Source organism: Equus quagga, chromosome 2 (genome assembly GCF_021613505.1).
Source record: "Equus quagga isolate Etosha38 chromosome 2, UCLA_HA_Equagga_1.0, whole genome shotgun sequence".
NCBI lineage: Eukaryota > Metazoa > Chordata > Mammalia > Perissodactyla > Equidae > Equus > Equus quagga.
In genome coordinates, this window is record NC_060268.1 from 28,780,102 (window position 1) to 28,800,316 (window position 20,215).

General features: G+C 42.7%; 1 protein-coding gene across 8 annotated transcripts in view; it reads left to right on the top strand.

The window, feature by feature from the left end:
• TEP1 (telomerase associated protein 1) overlaps nt 1–20,215 on the top strand; it is a 41,545-nt gene that overhangs the window by 6,039 nt on the left and 15,291 nt on the right. For 7 of the 8 annotated variants that reach the window (XR_006887562.1, XR_006887563.1, XM_046654159.1 and 4 more), the window contains exons 5-20: nt 134–295; nt 704–865; nt 1,177–1,254; nt 2,665–2,789; nt 8,922–9,079; nt 11,755–11,864; nt 12,287–12,377; nt 12,606–12,792; nt 15,393–15,561; nt 16,042–16,200; nt 16,380–16,460; nt 17,220–17,350; nt 17,685–17,744; nt 18,648–18,806; nt 19,474–19,650; nt 19,882–20,002. Coding sequence is in view for 6 of the 8 variants with exons in the window: in XM_046654159.1 (XP_046510115.1) it covers nt 134–295; nt 704–865; nt 1,177–1,254; nt 2,665–2,789; nt 8,922–9,079; nt 11,755–11,864; nt 12,287–12,377; nt 12,606–12,792; nt 15,393–15,561; nt 16,042–16,200; nt 16,380–16,460; nt 17,220–17,350; nt 17,685–17,744; nt 18,648–18,806; nt 19,474–19,650; nt 19,882–20,002 (2,130 nt within the window). In the remaining 2 variants the exon portion in view is untranslated. The remainder of the gene's footprint in view (nt 1–133; nt 296–703; nt 866–1,176; nt 1,255–2,664; nt 2,790–8,921; nt 9,080–11,754; nt 11,865–12,286; nt 12,378–12,605; nt 12,793–15,392; nt 15,562–16,041; nt 16,201–16,379; nt 16,461–17,219; nt 17,351–17,684; nt 17,745–18,647; nt 18,807–19,473; nt 19,651–19,881; nt 20,003–20,215) is intronic. The other variant, XM_046654163.1, reaches the window with a different exon arrangement.

A 20,215-nucleotide genomic window follows, 5' to 3' on the forward strand; every position in this document is an offset into this window, starting at 1 on the left:
CTTTATATTTTATAGAGAATATGGAGGGCTCAGGGAGGTTTTATGCAGGCAGATTAGATAAGCAAGTTAGCTTAGGGCACGATGCTATGGGAGAAGCAGCTGAGATGCCAACCCTGCCTACCCTGTGCCCTAGGCATCTCTGTACACCAGGCAGCAGCTGAACGTCCGTGATGTGGCCAACAAAGTCTTGGCCATTGCTGCCTTCTTGCCAGTCTGCCGCCCCTACCTGCGACGATATTTCTGTGCCATTGTCCAGCTGCCTTCTGACTGGATCCAGGTAGCCGAGTTCTACCAGGTATGGCACTCACTTCCCTGGACTTTGGCCCTCACTTGGTTCCCTCTCCTTTGCTCACTGCATCCCCAGAGAATGTTCTCAGACAGTTTGGCGTCCACTCTGACAGGACAGACAGGACAGATTCTCCCTATAAAAGCTGGATTGCCCAAGAAGGAGAATATGATTGAGAAGGGTTAGGCCGCAGTTTGAGAAAAATGGTCTTATTCTGGTCCTCGTGTTTATAGTGACGAAAATGAGAATCAGAGAAGTCTGCTGATGGGCTGAGTACCATAGAAATTTTAGTTTTAGAGCTGGGGCTGGGAGCTTGCTCCCTGTTCTGTGCTCTCATTTAACCCCATGGAGTGGTCTTGTTTTGTTTGGAGGGTTTGTTTGGGTCTCACTCCTCATGGTCTCTCCTCTCTCTGACAGAGCCTCGCTGAAGGAGAGGAGAACAAGCTGGTGCCCCTGCCCAGCTGTCTGCGTGCTGCTATGACTGACAAATTTGCCCAGTTTGATGAGTACCAACTGGCTAAGTACAACCCTCGGAAGCACCGGGCCAAGAGTCGCCCCCGCCGGCGCCCCCACCCTCCAGTTAGTCCCTGCCTCAACCCTGGTCATTCACAGCCCAGGTCCCTATTCTCTGGAAAGGGAGGGATGAAGAACATGCTGACCCTTGGGAGATCCTACACTAAGCGTGTGACGTGTTCCTACCACCCGGAACAAAAGGAGTCAGAGAAAGGGAGAGGAGCTGGGTAGAGCTCAGCGGGCAGAGAGGGCAGGGCCTGCTTCTTTCCTAGCTCGCCCCCTTTTTGGTAGATATGGGCCTTTGGGGCTGTTGGAATGAGTTTCTCCAGGGACAACCTCCTTTTCCCTTCTTGAAACTACTTCTCCTGACCCAGCAGAAGACAGAGCATCCCTTTTCTGAGAGACAGCGATATTTGCCAAAGTGCCTGGCACCTCTTATGGATGAACAGAAGAAGGTGAGTTCCTTGTTCTGGGTTTCTATATGTGCATGTGCAATCTTTTCTCAACTAATGTTTGGAAATGGAATTCCATTAGGTTTAGAAATACTAAGGCTATATTATTACTAATAGCACATGCCAACTTCCTGCCTGAAGACTTCTCGGCTGTGATTATGGGCTAGGTTTTGAGAGCATTTGGAAAGTCTACTTTTTTCCCTTTTCTCTCTTCTTGATATTATACTTTACTGACAGGTGGCATGTCCAGCTGGATAAGCAAGTTGAAAACATTATGAAATATCTACTTTCCATAGGAAGTTTTAAACACAAACGAAACAAATTTTTTTTAAAGATTTTATTTTTTTCCTTTTCTCCCCAAAGCCTCCAGGTACATAGTTGTATATTCTTAGTTGTGGGTCCTTCTAGTTGTGGCATGTGGGACGCCACCTCAGCGTGGCTCGATCAGCGGTGCCATGTCCGCGCCTAGGATTCGAACCGACGAAACCCTCGGCCGCCTGCAGTGGAGGTGTGAACTTAACCACTCAGCCACGGGGCTGGCCCCACAAACAAGTTTTTTTTTTACATTAATGAGAAGGCGCTGCTCTTAGTGGTTAAGAGCATGGAATTTGGATTCAGACTACCGGGGTTTGAATCCCACCATCACAACCACCACCAACCACCACCACCTGCTGGCTATGCGACCGTGGCCAAATGACTTAGCCTCTCTTGCCTCAGTTTCCTCAGATATAGAATGAGGATAATAGCAGTACCTACTTCATTGGGTTTTTGTGAGGACTGAATCAGTTACTGTATTTAAAGTATTTCTAAGAATACCTGGCATTGAATAAGTGTTAGGTATCACCATTGTCATCATTAAAATAGATTATTAGGAAAATATGTGCTAGTATTATAAGAAAATAATTCTCAGTTGATCAGCTGATCTTTTCTCTTCATCCTATTAATACATCCCACACTTAGCTCTTCTACCACAGAAGATCCAGAAAGGCCACTTCTTGCAGTTTTTAACTCCTCACAGCCTGCATTGTGCTCATGCCTCCACTTACCTGTTCCAAGTCTCAGTGACTTAAATAAGAGCCACTTTTTCCTTTCCCTTCCTCTAAAAGCAAAGTGTTCTCTGTTCATTCTATCCCCATCTTGTTTTTCACAAGCCAATCATCTCATTTTAACCATTGATAGTTCAGTCTTGTGTAAATGAAACACAGTGACCTCAAAGAGCCACTGTCGTATGCTCGCCACAGCAGCTCTTGTTGCTGGAGATTTTGACCCCCTTTTCCTACTCTTTGCCCAGCTCTACTTTGGGGAAAGAAATTACTTCATGGATATAGGATGGTCTTACATTCTGCTTTCTGAAGAAAGTGTCCATGGTCATAGATTGAGTGACCCTTGTGGACTTGGGGGATATTTCCACAGTTTGAGGCATCCTACAATGCGGTGCCAGAGAAAAAGAAGCAGCCAAGGTTCACCCTGAAGAAGTTGGTACAGCGACTGCATATCAAGGAGCCTGCCCAGCGCGTCCAAGCCCTGCTGGGCTACAGGTGAGGAGATACACCCTGAACATACATTCCATCTGGGTAACTCCTTGACTTTTCAGCACCCATGGCCCCAATCCCTGTAGTTCTCAACCCCAGCAACCTTAGTTTGGGCAGACATGGCCTGTAAACATGACTGACTGGCTTTGACTGATCACCTTTCCTTTTCTGGATTATCTTCAGCTGCTATTTTCTTTTTTTTTTTTTTAATTGAGTTATTGATCGGTTACAATCTTGTGAAATTTCAGTTGTACATTGTTTGTCAGTCATGTTGTAGGTGCACCACTTCACCCTTTGTGTCCACCCCCCACCCCACCTTTCCCCTGGTATCCACTAAACTGTTCTTAGTCCATAATTTTAAATTCTTCATATGAGTGGAGTCATACACAGATTATCCTTCTCTCGCTGGCTTATTTCACTTAACATAATTCTCTCAAGGTCCATCCATGTTATTGCAAATGGAATGATTTTGTTCTGTTTTGCAGCTGAGTAGTATTGCATTGTATATATGTACCACATCTTCTTTATCCATTCGTCTGTTGCTGGACACTTAGGTTGCTTCCACGTCTTGGCTATTGTAAACAGTGCTGCAATAAACATTGGGGTGCATAGGACTTTTGGGATTGCTGACTTCAAGCTCTTTGGATAAATACCCAGTAGTGGGATGGCTGGATCATATGGTAGTTCTATTTTTAATTTTTTGAGGAATCTCCATACTGTTTTCCATAGTGGCTGCACCAGTTTGCATTCCCACCAGCAGCGTATGAGGGTTCCTTTTTCTCTGCAACCTCTCCAACATTTGTTGCTATTAGTTTTAGATATTTTTTGTCATTCTAACGGGTGTAAGGTGATATCTTAGTGTAGTTTTGATTTGCATTTCCCTGATGATCAGCGATGATGAGCATCTTTTCATGTGCCAATTGGCCATCAGTATATCTTCTTTGGAGAAATGTCTGTTCATGTCTCCAGCCCATTTTTTGATTGGGTTGTTTGATGTTTTGTTGTTGAGTTGTGAGAGTTCTTTATATATTATGGATATTAAGCCTTTGTCAGATATATGACTTGCAAATATTTTTTCCCAGTTAGTGGGTTGTTTTTTTGTTTCAATCCTGTTTTCATTTGCCTTGAAGAAGCTCTTTAATCTGATGAATTCCCATTTGTTTATTGTTTCCCTTCTCTGAGAAGGCATGGTGTCCAAAAAGATCCTTTTAATACTGATGTCAAAGAGTGTACTGCCTACGTTTTCTTCCAGAAGCCTTATGGTTTCAGGTCTCACCTTTAGGTCTTTGATCCATTTTGAGTTTATTTTGGTGAATGGTGAAAAAGAATGGTCGATTTTCATTCTTTTACATGTGGCTTTCCAGTTTTCCCAGCACTATTTGTTGAAAAGACTTTCTTTTCTCCATTGTATGCCCTCAGCTCCTTTGTCAAAGATAAGCTGTCCACAGATGTGTGGTTTTATTTCTGGGCTTTCAATTCTGTTCCATTGATCTGTGCACCTGTTTTTGTACCAGTACCATGCCGTTTTGATTACTGTAGCTTTGTAGTATGTTTTGAAGTCAGGGATTGTGATGCCTCCCGTTTTGTTCTTTTTTCTCAGGATTGCTTTAGAAATTCGGGGTCTTTTGTTGCCCCATATGAATTTTAGGATTCTTTGTTCTAATTCTGTAAAGAATGTCATTGGGATTCTGATTGGGATGGTGTTGAATCTGTAGATTGCTTTAGGTAGAACGGACATTTTAACTATGTTTATTCTTCCAATCCATGTACATGGAATGTCTTTCCATCTCCTTATGTCGTCATCCAATTCTCTCAGAAAGGCCTTGTAATTTTCATTATATAGGTCCTTCACTTCCTTAGTTAAATTCACCCCAAGGTATTTTATTCTTTTTGTTGCGATTGTGAATGGTATTGTATTCTTGAGTTCTTTTTCTGTTGGTTCATTACTGGAGTATAGAAATGCTACTGATTTATGCAAATTGATTTTATACCCTGCAACTTTGCTGTAGTTGTTGATTACTTCTAACAGTTTTCCAATGGATTCTTTGGGGTTTTCTACATATAAGATCATGTCGTCTGCAAACAGCGAGAGTTTCACTACTTCCCTCCCTATTTGGATTGCTTTTATTCCTTTTTCTTGCCTGATTGCTCTGGCCAGGACCTCCAGTACTATGTTAAATAAGAGTGGTGATAGAGGGCATCCTTGTCTGGTTCCTGTTTTCAGGGGGATGGCGTTCAGTTTTTGCCCATTGAGTATCATGTTGGCTATGGGTTTGTCATATATGGCCTTTATTATGTTGAGGTAGTTTCCTTCTATGCCCATTTTGTTCAGAGTTTTTATCATAAATGCTGTTGGATCTTGTCAGATGCCTTCTCTGCATCTATTGAGATGATCATGTGGTTTTTATTCCTCAGTTTGTTGATGTGGTGTATCATGTTGATTGATTTGCAGATGTTGAACCATCCCTGTGTCCCTGGTATGAATCCCACCTGATCATGATTTATGATTCTTTTGATGAATTGCTGAATTCTGGTTGCCAAAATTTTGTTTAGAATTTTTGCATCTATGTTCATCAGTGATATTGGCCTGTAGTTCTCTTTTTTCGTGGTGTCCTTGTCAGGTTTTGGTATGAGCATGATGTTGGCCTCATAGAATGTGTTAGGAAGTGTTCCATCTTCCCTAATTTTTTGGAATAGCTTGAAAAGGATAGGTATTAAATCCTCTCTGAAAGTTTGGTAGAATTCCCCAGGAAAGCCATCTGGTCCTGGGGTTTTATTCTTTGGGATGTTTTTGATTGCTGTTTCAATCTCTTTCCTTGTGATTCGTCTGTTCAAATTGTCTGCCTCTTCTTGAGTGAGCTTTGGGAGATTGTAGGAGTCCAAGAATTTATCCATTTCCTCTCGGTTATCCATTCTGTTGGCATATAGTTTTTTGTAGTATTCTCTTATAATCTGTTGTATTTCTGCAGAGTCTGTTGTTATTTCTCCTCACTCATTTCTGATTTTGTTTATTTGAGCTTTCTCCCTTTTTTTCTTTATAAGTCTGGCTAGTGGTTTGTCAATTTTACTTATCTTCTCAAAAAACCAGCTCTTTGTCTCACTGATCCTTTCTACTGCCTTTTTCGTTTCAATAGTATTTATTTCTGCTCTGATTTTTATTATTTCTCTCCTTCTGCTGACTTTGGGCTTCATTTGTTCTTTTTTCTCTAGTTCAGTTAGGTGTGCTTTAAGGTTGCTTATTTGGGATTTTTCTTGTTTGTTAAGATGTGCCTGTATTGCAATGAATTTTCCACTTAATACAGCTTTTGCTGTATCCCATATGAGTTGGTATGGCATGCTATCATTTTCATTTGTTTCCAGGTATTTTTTTATTTCTTCTTTAATTTCTTCAATGGTCCATTGCTTGTTCAGTAGTGTGTTGTTTAGTCTCCACATCTTTGTGCCTTTCTCAGCTTTTTTCTTGTAATTAATTTCTAGCCTTATAGCATTATGATCGGAGAAGATGCTTGTTATTATTTAAATTTTTTTAAATTTGTAGAGGCTTGCCTTGTTTCCCAACATATGGTCTATCCTAGAGAATGTTCCATGTGCGCTTGAGAAGAATGAGTATTCAGCTCTTTCAGGGTGAAGTGATCTATATATGTCTATTAAGTCCAATTGTTTTAGTTTTTCATTTAGCTCCACTATTTCCTTGTTGATTTTCTGTGTGGATGATCTGTCCATTGATGTGAGTGGGGTGTTGAGGTCCCCTACTATTATTGTGTTGTTTTTAACATCTTCCTTTAGGTCTGTTAATAGTTGCTTTATGAGTCTTGGTGCTCCTGTGTTGGGTGCATAGATATTTATATGCATTATTTCTTCTTGATGAAGTGTCCCTTTGATCATTATATATTGTCCCTCTGTGTCTCTCTTTACCTGTCTTATTTTGAAATCCACTTGGTCTGATATGAGAATTGCAACACCTGCCTTTTTTTCCTTGCTATTTGCTTGAAGTATTGTCCTCCACCCCTTCACCCTGAGTCTGTGTTTGTCCTTGGGGCTGAGGTGTGTTTCCTGGAGGCAACAAATTGTTGGATCTTGTTCTTTAATCCATTTTGCCACTCTGTGTCTTTTTATTGGAGAGTTCAATCCATTCACATTGAGAGTGATTATTGACGCATGTGGACTTAGTGCTGTCAATCTGTCACTCATTATCTTGTTTTCCTGTGTTTCTTTTCCTGTTTGCTTTAGACTACCCACTTAATACTGCAATTTCTTATGCTGGGTTTCTTAGATTTTTCCTTATTTATGATTTGTGACTCTGTTCTGTACTTTATTTTAGTGTCTACCTTGAAGTTTGTAATTAGAATTTCATTTATAATATAGTCTATTCTCTGGTGGTCTCTTACTTACTTGACCAATACTCATTTAGACCCTTTGCTCTTCCCGTCCTAAATAATTATTTTCATTTTTTATTCCAACTCGTCTTATTAATTGGTAGTTAGAGTGCTAAGATCGCCCTTGTTTTGGTAGTTTCCTTACCTTTACCCTAATGCTGTAATTAATATTTGCTATCCTGTTCTGGTTCTATCCATTGGTCTCCCTAGTCTGTGGATTGTGTCCCCTTTCTCCCTTTTTTCTTTTTTCAGGTATGAGAGCCTTCTTGAGGATTTCTTGTAATGGAGGGCTTTTAGTTACAAATTCCCTTAACTTTTGTTTGTCTGGAAAAGATTTAATTTCTCCCTCATATCTGAAGGAAATTCTTGCTGGATAGAGTATTCTTAGCTGAAGATTTTTATCCTTTAAAGCTTTGAATATGTCACTCCATTCTCTCCTAGCTTGTAGGGTTTCTGTAGAGAAATCTGCTGACAGTCTGATAGGGGCTTCTTTATAGGTTATTCTCTTTTTTTTTCTTACTTCCCTGAGTATTCTTTCCTTATCTTTCCTTTTTGCCAACTTTACTACTATGTGCCATGGGGTAGCTCTTTTTACATTGACAAATCTAGGAGATCTAAAACCCTCCTTTACACACATTTCTCCATCGATCCCTAGATTTGGGAAGTTCTCTTCAATAATTTCGTTAAGCACACTTTCTGCTCCATTTTCCTTTTCCATATTCTCGGGAATTCCTATGATCCTTATGTTCTTGCTCCTCATTGAATACATTATCTCTTGGAGATTTTCCTCATTTTTTTAAATTCTTAGTTCTCTTTCTTCCTCTGTCTGGCGCCATTCAGCCTGTCTATCTTCGATTATGCTAATTTTCTCCTCTATGTTGTCTACACGGGCATTCAGGGAATCCGTATTCTGTTTTATCTGGTCCATTGTGTTTTTCATCTCAAGTAATTCTGTTTGATTCTTCTTTATGATTTCAATCTCTTTTGTGAAGTAACTCCAGAACTCGGCTTGTTTCTCTTTCTCTCTACCTCATTGAGTTTTTTGATTATAGCTGCTCTGAACTCATTATCACTTAGTTTACCTAATTCCAAGTCCTCAGGACTTAATTCTATGTTTTTATTGTTTTCCTTCTGGTCTGGGGCTTTTATAAATTGCTGGATGGTAGAGGAGTGGTTTTTTTCTCAAGGTGGTAGAATTCCGTTGCAGTTACAGCCTGTTGCCACTAGATGGGGGTCGAGAGCGGCGTGTTAGCTCTCCGCCTTGGGCAAGATGGCTGCGCCCACTGGCTTTGCTGGGGGGGAGGGGCTGTTACTCTCACGCGCCGGTCTGGGTTCAGATCAGTTCTGTTCTCTGGTCTCCCAAGGCCCTTGATTTATGGGGTCCCCGTGGACGGAAGCTTCCCCCCCACCCCCCCATCAGCAGGTCTCCACTGAATCAGCGGCAGGAGTCCTGGATGATCCCCTGGTCACGTGGCCCCTCCCCCGCTCCTTCCCCACCCGCACCGCAGCAATCGCAGACTCTAGGGGAGGGAGCGATGTTCTCTCCTACCGTTCCAGCGCCTCCGAGGGTGTAAGCAAGGTTTATGATCTCCGCCTTCTTGGTATTGTAGGTCTCTAACGAGCTGGCATTATGTTTATTCTCTGAAATTCAGTTCTTCCAATCTTTTGTTGTATTTTGGAGGGGAGAGAATCCTGGGTCAGCTCACCCCGCCATTTTTTCATCTGCTATTTTCAGTGATAAACTTTTCCTCCTTTGTCACAGATACCCCTCCAACCTACAGGCCTTTTCTCGAAGTCACCTCCCCGGGCCATGGGATTCTAGCAGAGCTGGGAAGCGGATGAAGCTCTCTCAACCAGAGACCTGGGAAAGGGAGCTGAGCTTGCGGGGGAACAAAGCTTCGGTCTGGGAGGAACTCATCGGTACAGTAACCTTGACCATCACACTTGCTTCCTTTCTTCACCATTCATGCCTCTACATTTTAGGCCATAACTAGAAGATTTCTGTGGCGTGATGCAGTTGTTCTCTTGCCTGGCAGTTACATCACTGAAAATGATTGGATTTATAAAGTCTGCCATTGACCACACCAAGTGAACAGTGGTGCCTGCATTAAGTAGCATTGGCATCATAGGTGGATCATTATTCCAGATGTGGTTAGGAGATATACAAGCCTTTATCAACAACATGACAACAGTGGTACCTTCCCTCTAATTTCACTTGTATTAACATCTGTGTAACTTATCCAAACACGGTAGGACTGGCACATCGCATATTGGAATCTCCACAGAAACACAAATTTAGGACATGGACATTTTTGGTAATTTGCCCACACTGATCAAGGAAAACAATTCAAATTGAGGAGGACCAAGTTACTTTTAATCTTCTCGTTCTCTCTGTGTTTTCATTAGTTTATTTTTAACTATAGAAGGCTCTTTCTGTTCCATTTTGTTTTCTTTTACTTTCTCTTCCATCTTTGAAAATTTAAAGTCAGCTTCTTTATGTTGAGAAATATCTCACTGTAGACCTTTTGACTGTTTGAGTTTTGTAGACATCACATTTTGGAGCTTCAGAAGCTCCAGTTGGCTTTTACCTTATTTCTCTGTGAACTGCTGTTTAAAAATCGTACCCAGGGCAGCCTGAATTGCTCAGCTGCTTATTCCTCCTCTCACTTTGTGGTTGTCACTGGGGGGTATATGCATCAGAATTACATGGGAATTAGAGTACACACACACACACACATGCACGCACGACAACCTCTTCCCTAGAATTTGATTCCACTTCAGGTAGAGTAGGATCAAGAGTCCTGCATGGCTGCCAGTGTGTGTAGATGATTCTACTATGAAACATCTCCACTTCCTCCCTCTGCCCATGAAAATTAAAACTGTGTCATTTATCTTGGCTGAGACAAATGCCCAGAATCTAATGCAGTGGTCTCTAGAGTTTTTTGATCATATATTAAAAAAATTTTGGGAATACATCAGAATATATGTGTATGTAATTTAAAAATTTTATACGTGTACTAGTAAATTATGTGCTTTAGGAAATACATAACATATAATTATGTGAATATAAATATAAAGTAAATGTAAATAAAAGAAAATACATAAATAAAAGTATAAAATATAAGGTAAAATGTAATTAGATATACAGACTCCTCTTTGGCTTCTACAAGGCTCTTAATAACTCATCAACAGTTTTTTGGAATGAAATCAGTGAATTTCTCGATCTACGGGATAAAAATTCAATTTATTTTCTGGTATCTTAAATATGATATTGGGCTTAAGTTCTATCAAAATGATCTAGGAAACCTTTCATACGTAGCAACAGTTGAAAAAAACGTATGAGTTGACAAAGGACGCAATAATTGATCAGTTGTCACACATCATTTACACTGTGTACACAACCTAGTTGTTCTGCACAGTTTGTGAATCAGAATCATGACTGGAGAACCCCAGATCTTCCAGAAGGCTGAAGGCTTCTAGCTATAATTCAAATGAGACTTACATCACCTTAAAAAAAGGCGCCACTGCTCTCCTGATGAAAACTGCCGATAATGAGGCTAGTGCCTGGGATGTCGGGGGCTGACAGGCCTGGTCTGTAAAGTGGTCTGAATGCACCTCTGAAAATGCACCAGGAAAAATATCACACCTCCTATTTATGTTTACCTTTATCTAAAAGAAAGAATTTTTCCAATATTCAGTACACATTTTGAAGCCCTATATGTCCAAATGGTGTATGGTTATGTGTCACATGATAGTTGAGGTTTATTGAGTAGGAGTTCCACAATATGAAGACATTAGTGCTGTCTCCTCACTCTTTTTATTTCTGCATAATGTGACTTATTGCAACTTATCTTCGAATTGTAAATGGATTTAGAATTATTTAGTATTAACCAAACTAACCCTCTAAAATTGACATAAACCTGAGAAAGATTATTGTTAAGAAACTATGACTTGGAGATAATACTCATATCACAGGGACAAGCGAACAGTGAGAAAGTGAGAGAGGTGAAATTCTACTTCAGTGCAAATATTTTTCACCTATATTTAAGTGAAAAATAATGACTTTTACAAGAAGTTTGCCAGAAAACTTAAAAAGTATCAAGAAGATTATTTGAAGTATGGATTTACACTCACTGTTGTCAATGGTGAGCTTTACCGTAGGTGTGTATTGTGCCTTGAAATATTAACTTATGATTGTACTACATCTATACAGTTCACAGATAAACTTACATCAGGAAATTTCTCTTTTAGCTATCTAAAAAGTTTGGAAATCATTGTTCTAGATTAGAGAATATATTTTGCTAGTTGAGCCCAGTCTCAGAACTGGAGCTAACAGACAAAGTTGTAACCTAAGTTGCTTATTGAAACAGCCATCCCGTAAACAGTGCTGTATAAATTTTCCTCCAAACTTCAGACCAACCCTGTTTTTATCTTTTCAGACCTTTAAAACATTTTGAGTTGGGTAGATCCTATGTTAGCACCTTACTCCCTCATCCTGAGTTTTCTACGTGGCTTCTGAACTTCTTGCTCTGGTCTCTGACCTCTCCCACTCATCCTCCATTTGCTTTTCTCACCCTGTGCCTAACCTTTGGCAGACAATGGGAAGCTTCCCTTCATGGCCATGCTTCGGAATCTGTGCAACCTGCTGCGTGTTGGAATCAGTCCCCGCCACCACGAGCTTGTACTCCAGAGACTCCAGCATGCGGTATGTGTGAGGGGCAGGTAGCCAAGCTTTTCCCAGTGGCTGGGGAAGCTGTTTTACCACCAAGCTGTTTCCATGTGGTCTGTATACAGGTATGGAGATACAGATAGTTGGGGGAGACAGGTCTAGGGGTTCATCAACCCTTTGAGAGATTAGAGTATAAGAACCTTTCCCTTTTATTTTCTGAGATCAGTGACTTACAAGGAAGAGGGACTTCTGTGATTTAACTGACTTCAGAGGGAGTCTGATACAAAAGAAACAGGCTCCTTCTGTTACTTCCTCTCCTTTCTTCTTTACCTCTTCTCATATTCTCACACGACGACTTTCTTTTTTCTTTAATCTCCTCCCCGTTTCTCTGTATCTCTTCTCTAGTATCCATTTTGTCCTTCCTCACCTCTGCTCATGACCCCTCCCTTACTTTTCAGAAATCAGTGATCCACAGTCGGCAGTTTCCATTCAGATTCCTTAATGCCCATGATTCCATCAGTGACCTTGAGGCTCAACTCAAAAATAAAGGTATTATCTCTCTTCTTCCAATTCCTGTTTATCTCTCTTCTCTGAGAATAGATGACACAGCAATACTAGTATTTCTCATCCTCTTGCTTTCCACTGTCAGGGTGTTGGGTGGGCAGAAGTCAGACACTTGCCAGCCCCAAGGGTTAGGGCACAGGACAGGTAATGATGGGAAGACAAGATGAGAGACTAGAAGCTGCCTGGCTCACACACTTACCTGTTGCCACGCAGCATTGCCATTTCCTTCCAACACAAAACTGATGAGGCAGATAATGATTAGAAACTCAAAAAATATCAAGAGGCATGCCTATCAGAAGAAACTTTGCAATCCAAGTCGTCGGGAGCTTCGAGCAGCAATGATGATACCTCTGATGTATGAGCAGCTCAAGCGGGAGAAGCTGAAAATACACAAATCCAGGTGTGTGTGTGTGGTATCTGGGAGCAAAGGGTGGGCACAAGAGGTACCTAGACAGGGCTTGGGAGTCATCTGGGAACCCCAACTTTTATTCTGTAAAGATGCTTGTCAGTTATCCCAATGGCCCAGATCTGCCTGGTTCCATTCGTCTCTTGCACAGCAAACCTTGTCTTTAATGTTGTCCTATAGAGAGATCATGAAACAAAATCTGTGTTTGGGCGTCCTCTCTATTATCTGTGATTGTTTTATTGGTTTCTGCGGATTCCATGAGTCTGTGGAGCACCTCCCTTTCTCTTACCTCGTGCAAGCTAGTGTCCTCTCTGCCTCTGCTCGGGTTCATGTTTTTCTTTCTTTTTCTTCTCTGTGATATCTGTTTGTTTTTCTTTTTGTTTGTCTCTCTCTGTATTTTCTGACCCATTCACTTTCTCTTTTTTTGACACATATAACAATAGTTATCATCAAGCAGGCTCAAAGACAGACATAACACCTGTTCTGTAAACTTGATGGAGTCCCAGCACTCTGTTCTTTCAGATGCTTCAACAGTATCTTCATTCATCTTTGTTCAAGACAAAGGCAGGGCTCCTCTAACCTTTTGTAAGATTCAGTGGCTGAGAATCTCTGGAATGAGGGAGTCAGTGAGTGAACACAGAGCCATTAAGAAACAAGCCGAGGGTGCAGTCCAAATAGAATGCTTTCCTGGCCAGTACGGTAGCCACTAGCTACATATGGCTATTGAGCACTTGAAATGTGGCTTGTCAGAACTGAGATGTGCTGGACTTTGAAGACAGAATCAAAAAGGATGTAAAATATCTCCTTTATAATTTTTAAATTATATGTTGAAGTGAAACTATTTTTATGTATATTAGATTAAATGAATGTAGTATTAAATTAATTTCTCCTGTTTCTTTTTACCTTTTTTAATGTGGCTACTAGAAAATTTTAAATTACATGTGTAATTTTAATTTAACTTGATGTCATTAATTGTAATTTAATTCTTTTGGATAGCACTGGTAGACACTACTGAATTCTATAAATTAAAAAAATCATTATGAAAAATTTAACATGCACACAAGTAATGAGAATAGTGTAATGGCCACCCGTAAAACTGTAATGGCCGTATTCAGTGATAATCTAGATTTTACCACACTTCCTTTCCTGATCCCTTTCTTCTTTTTCTTTTTTCCTTTTTTTTGAAGATGTTTTTAAAAAGAAATGCCAAATAATATGATACATTTTATTTCATCCCTCCCTGCTTGTCACGTGTCTCTTAAAACAGACGTTTTCTTATATAATCAGAATGTCATTAATATACGTAAGAAAACTGAATATAATTCCTTGGTATTATCATTTATTATCCAGTCCATATTCAAATTTCCCAACTGTCTCAAAAGTGTCCTTTCACAGTTTTATTCAAATCGGGATCCAAACAAGGCATACACATTACATTTGGTTAAGTCTCTTAAATCTCTTTTAATCTTTGAATTGTTTTCATGCCATTGACTTGCTGTGGAAACCAGGTTCAGGGACCCCACAGAATGTCCCACATTCTAGATTTCTCTCCTTCCTCATGGTTTCATCTAACTTGATTGTCTATTTCATGTACCCTTAACATTAACTCTAAAGGCTTGAATAGATTCAGATTTAACTTTTTTTCCCCCCCTTTTTCCTCTCCAAAGCCCCCTGGTACATAGTTGTGTATTTTTAGTTGTGGGTCCTTCTAGTTGTGGCATGTGGGATGCTGCTTCAGCATGGCCTGATGAGCCATGCCATGTCCGTGCCCAGGACTTGAACTGGCGAAACCTTGGGCCGCCGAAGCAGAGTGCAAACGTAACCACTCGGCCACGGGGCCGGCCCCCAGATTTAACTTTTCTTCTTGCAAGAGTATTTCATTGGTGATCCTTTGTACACTATGAGTGAGACCACCAGACTTCTTTTGGCCTTCTGCTCGGATACAGGATCAGGAGGCACAAAAAGTCTGGTGGTCCCACTCATAGTGATGCTAAGACTGATCAGTGCTCTTGGGTGATGATAGCCCGATCTCTCCAGGTAAAGTTAATGGTTCGTCCATTGGTGATCTTTGCCTGAACCAATTGTTTCATTAGCAGTTGTAGGATGGGGAATTTCTATCATTTCCCGTATTTATTAGCTGGAATTCTAGAAAGAGCTTCCCTCATCAATTAAAGCTGTTTAGTTACCCCGACATAGCGATTGTGTTGGAAAGATGAGATGAATGTTCAACTCTTTCTCCTTTAATTGTCAGTTTTCAGAGTCAAGAGTTAGTATTTGCTCTTTAAAATAGAGTTTAAAAATATGTAGCAGTTAAATCTTGCCTCATGAAGTAAGTATGGATCAGTAGGGTAAGCGATTTCCGAGAGTAAGTCTACAGAGGACCTCTCCTCTCCTGCCGTGAGAATGGAGGAGTCCTGTAGAATGGAGACGAAGGGAAGGTCTGTCCTCGTCTTCTCTACCAGCATTGGAGGTGGGCTGTGAAAGAGGGGTGAACATTCAGTACTCGAGTGGCAAGTTCTCATCTTCCCGCCTGCTTCAAAGTGTCAAACAGGGAAGCCCCTGAGCCCTTCCGTCTGTGTCTTTCCTGCTTGCAGACAGTGTAAATATGACAGTGAGACGCTGGCTCGATATCGACAGGCCCTGGAGACAGCCGTGAACCTCTCCGTGAAGCACAGCCTGCCCCCGCTGCCAGGCCGCACCCTCTTGGTCTATATGACAGATGCTGAAGCAGACAAGCTCTGTCCCAAGAACAACCCACAAGGGGTAAGGAAAAATAAATAAAAAGGTGGGGGTTGGTAGGATGTTGGGGATCCTGAGACATATCCTGTTCACGGACCTGGTTCTCACAAACAAGGACACAAAACTGAGATAAATGATATGTGTTTGCTTCCTGGTATCAGACCTTGGTTCCTAGGGACAATTCCTAGAATGTGGTCTTGACCTGTTCATGGATTATGGTACTGACATTGAGCATTTGGCTGGGACTAAATCTTCTCTAAATTTCTGTCACCAAAATATGTCTCACTTTCACCTCCCTACATCCCAGTGTTGAATTTGGGCAGGGATCCTGGCCTCTCTCCACCTCCCTCCCCATCAGCTCTTCCTGAGGGCTGTCCCTTCTTAACTGAGGATATTGTCCCCTTTTCTCCAACCAGTGGAGGTGTTTGGCCTCCAGGGCTGGATGGACAAGAGTGGATTCCAACATAAGGGAGCCTTCTTTCCTCCTGATGCTTGTCCATTCAGCCCCCCCTGAACTATGTGCTGCTGTTGATTGGAATGATGATTGCGCGGGCGGAGCACGCGGATCTCTTGCTGTGCGGAAGTGGCACTCTGAAGACTGCTGTGCTCAAGGCAGAAGAGGGTATCCTGAAGACTGCCATCGAACTCCATGCTCAAGTCCAGGTCAGGCACCCACCCCCACCATGAAAAATATATGAAAGGACACAGGCCTGGGAACAGCCTGAATAGTCAGGAAAGGCTTAGATAGACACAGTTCTGAAGGTTTCCTAAGCAGACTATGGTCTTTGTTGCTTATTGGTCATCTCCCATGCAACCGCATAACATGAGCCTCTTTCCTTCAGGAGTTGGACGGAAATTATTATGAATTTTCCCGGGATACTTTTGGGAAGTACTTGCTGTCTCTGGCTGCCCAAAGGGTCCCTGTGAGTACTGCCCAGGCCATGAGAAACCCTCCCCTCCCCCACATTTTCCTCCACAACTGATATATCTCATATCTCAAAGCTAACCATTCAAACTCTGTACAGCACCCAGATCACCTCCCTGCTGGCTGTAACCCGCCCCCCCAGCGGTATGCTGGTAAATGTTAATCAGCCAGCAGTCTGGACAAATAAGTCTTGGTAAATAGCATTTGCTAATTTCCACAGCATAAATACCCCTTCCATAGCTGATTTCAAGCGACCAACATGATGTCAGTGGACACAGAGTTGGGAAGAGATGCTCAGTAGCACACCATTATATGGTATTTCCACAATACAGATAAAGTAGATGTTAATAAGATCAAGAGTAGATAATAGTAAAATAATTAGGAAGTGATGAGTTTTGAGTATTTATTACCTTTGTTTTTAATAGAATTTATTTGTCAGTTTATGCAATTTAATAGTGGCCACGTTTAACAACTGGCTCACAAAATTCCTAAAGATTTGACAGTCAGCTCTTTTGAGCCTGAATGAGTCAGCTACAGCACCTGGCTGCCCCTCCTCACCCTCGGCTTTGACGGCCCTCCAAGTCAGGGTGAAGTGGCTTCTGCCCTCCTGATGCTCTCAGAAGAGGCAGTTTTCATCCCCCTCAGAGTTCCCTCAGTTCCCTCATCCTCAGATCTCTTCTCTTGGTGTCTTGAGCTCTTTAGCATCTCGTCTATCCCTCTGTCCCCCAGTCTCAGCCCCTCCTCTTTCATCTTACAGGTGGACAGGGTCATCCTCTTTGGCCACATTATGAATGGAAGCCTGATAAATGAGGCCAAACAGCTTTTCTGGCAGCACGTGAATTCCAAGTGCCTCTTTGTTGGTGTTTGCTTAAGAAGGATATGTTACACGTAAGGATGCTCATACTCCTTGCTGAGTGCCAGAAGATAGTGATCCATATTTCCTCTCTACCCTACCAAAGCATGGGTCACTCCCACTTGCCAGGCCCCTCCCCATCTCTGCCTCTTACATGTATTGCACTTCAAGTGCTAGAACCTTCTCTGAAGTCTTCAGCCTAGCTCTATACTCATTTGTTGGGGGGGGGGGGTCCACCCCAGTTCCAGCCTAGCAAATAACCCTATTGAAAGTGCAGAGGTGGGGTGTCCATCCTAGAGTGTTAGGGGACAGTGACTCTGTGTTCCTGGCACTGTTTCTGATGGGTAGTACTGCTTCTTCCTTGGCCAGGTTTTCAGATTCAAATCCCAATGACGTGACACTCCTAGGCTGTACTGACGGGATTCTGAAGTAAGTACAGTATGAGCACCGAAGGGGTTGGGGGCTTTGTTAGAACATCTTTCAGAGATTATCTGTGGCATCTACTCCATTCATTTTCCTTTTTAACAAGGTAAAGTTTATTCCTTTTTCACAGCTGTCTAGGCATAGCAACAACACAGTGTTTACAGGGACCTAGGCACCTTCTATTTTGTCACTCCACCATCCTCAAACACTCTGCTTCCACCTCATGGTTCAAGATGGTTGCTCCAGCTGCAGCCATCATTTTTGTATTACATCTAGTAGGAAAGAAGAAAAGGAGACCTGGGAGATTGCACTGTTTGCTTTTAAGGGAACAACTCAAGGGTTGGTCATATCACTTCTAATTCATTCTATGTGGTCTGTTCCACTCTTGATCCAGAGGAAATCCCATGCTAAATTTATTTATTTATACCAAATTGACAGGAGTCTTTTTACTTTGTCTTTCTCTCTACTGCTAGCCTTGTTTTCTTCCCGGTCTTTTCATTTGGATGCTACCCATTGCCCTCAAGTCCTGTTAGGAAGCCTCATGCACATTGTTACTTCTCCAGGGATCTTTCATGGCTGGTACAAAGCTGATCAAGCCCAGACTGAGATGGCCTTAATCTTTGCACCTTCACCCAGTGCCGTTGTCCCTGGCCCAACAGAAAGCCTGTGATAACCATACACAACAGGAGGGCCTAGAGCTGGGTTTCTTCTCTGTTCCTTCATTCCCATGGGTCTGCACCCTTGTTTACTTTAAGTCTGTATTCACTGCTTGCGGTCCTCTTCTTAAAGAGCTCCAGTTGACTGGGTGACCTAACCTAGCCATATCTTTGTCTCCTTCCTCCTTGGAAGATCTTCCTGATTTGGCCTCTAGTATTCTGCTCTCGTTAATTTTGTCACTATTTATGTCAGGTTCATTGCAGAGCGTGGGGCCTCCCGTCTTCTAGAACATGTGGGCCAAATGGACAAAATATTCAAGATTCCACCACCTCCAGGAAAGACAGGGGCCCCGTCTCTCCGCCCACTGGAAGAGAATACTCCAAGCCCCTTGGCTTCTATTTCCCAGTCTCGGTCAGTCTGTGTTTCTATGTCTTTGTGAAATGGGAGTGTGTGTGGGGGCTGCCAGCAAAACTAGAGAAACTCAGGTGACTGAAATTCTGGCTGTTGAGATGCTGCTTATTCTATTCACTGAGGTATACTTCTTCTTTCCCAGGCAGGGGTTTCTCTAACACAGGAAATTGTCAGATCGTGAGCACGCCCCTTTCTCTTCTTGGGAAAGAGTTTAGAATGTGAGGCTGGCAGCAAGCACTGCAGACATGTAGCCAGAGCTCAGGCAGAGGGCTTAGGTATACAGGCCCTGGGTTTCTCCTCCTAGATTTGCCAAATAGTAGCTTGAATCTTGGGCTAGTTGCTTAATTTCTTAAACCTATAGTTCCTTGATAAGTAAAATGGAGATAATGATTGTGCTTACCTCACAGTGTTATCATGAGCATTCCATGGGCAAATAGTAAGTGTATAATAAGTATTAGCTGACACTGGAGGGGCGCATGAGAAATGGCAAATGGGGTTTAATTTCCAGAGCTCTGCAGTTGAGGCTCTGAGCAGGTTATTCTCTGGAGGCCTCTTGTCTCTCCTACCTGGCTCGTGCTCAGTGCTGAAGGGCAGTCACAGCTGTGTCTGTAGAATTGGGTTGTGGGCCTGAGCCTTAGACTGAGCCCAGCCCTCTTCTTACCCCCAGATGGCGCAAAATCCGGCTTTTCATTTCCTCCACTTTCCGGGACATGCACGGGGAGCGGGACCTGCTGCTGAGGTCTGTGCTGCCGGCATTGCAGACCCGAGCCGCCCCCCACCGCATCAGCCTTCATGCCATTGACCTGCGCTGGGGCGTCACCGAGGAGGAGACTCGTAGGAACAGGTGTGGGGGCCACAGAGAAGAGGGGCCGGGTCAGGAAGAAGGGACTTGAGTGGTAGAACTGAGGTGGGCACGGTTGAGGCTGCAAGAACGGCAGAGGGCTGAGGGCGGGGCATGCTCCTTGGATGCTGACAAGAGCAGCCTGCCTTCACTTTGCTCAGTTGTCAGCAAGGCCCTGTCTCCCCATTTGTGCCTGTATTCCCTGATATAGTGTCCCCATAACTGTGCCTGCAGACAACTGGAAGTGTGCCTTGGGGAGGTGGAGAACTCACAGCTGTTTGTGGGGATTCTGGGCTCCCGCTATGGCTATGTTCCCCCCAACTACAACCTCCCTGACCATCCTCACTTCCGCTGGGTAAGGCAGATGACAAGTTGGAGCAGGGTCTGGGGAGGAAACCAAGTTTGGGGCAGGGGTGGGGAGTAGCCACATCTGTCAGGAACACTGGGACTATGCACAGGCAGGTCCTTGAGACTTGAAGTGAAACACAAGCAGAAGGTCCTGCAAGTGGCCAAGTCTAAGATGAGGGAATTCCTTTGAGAAGTACCTCTGGGTTGCCCAAGGATGCGA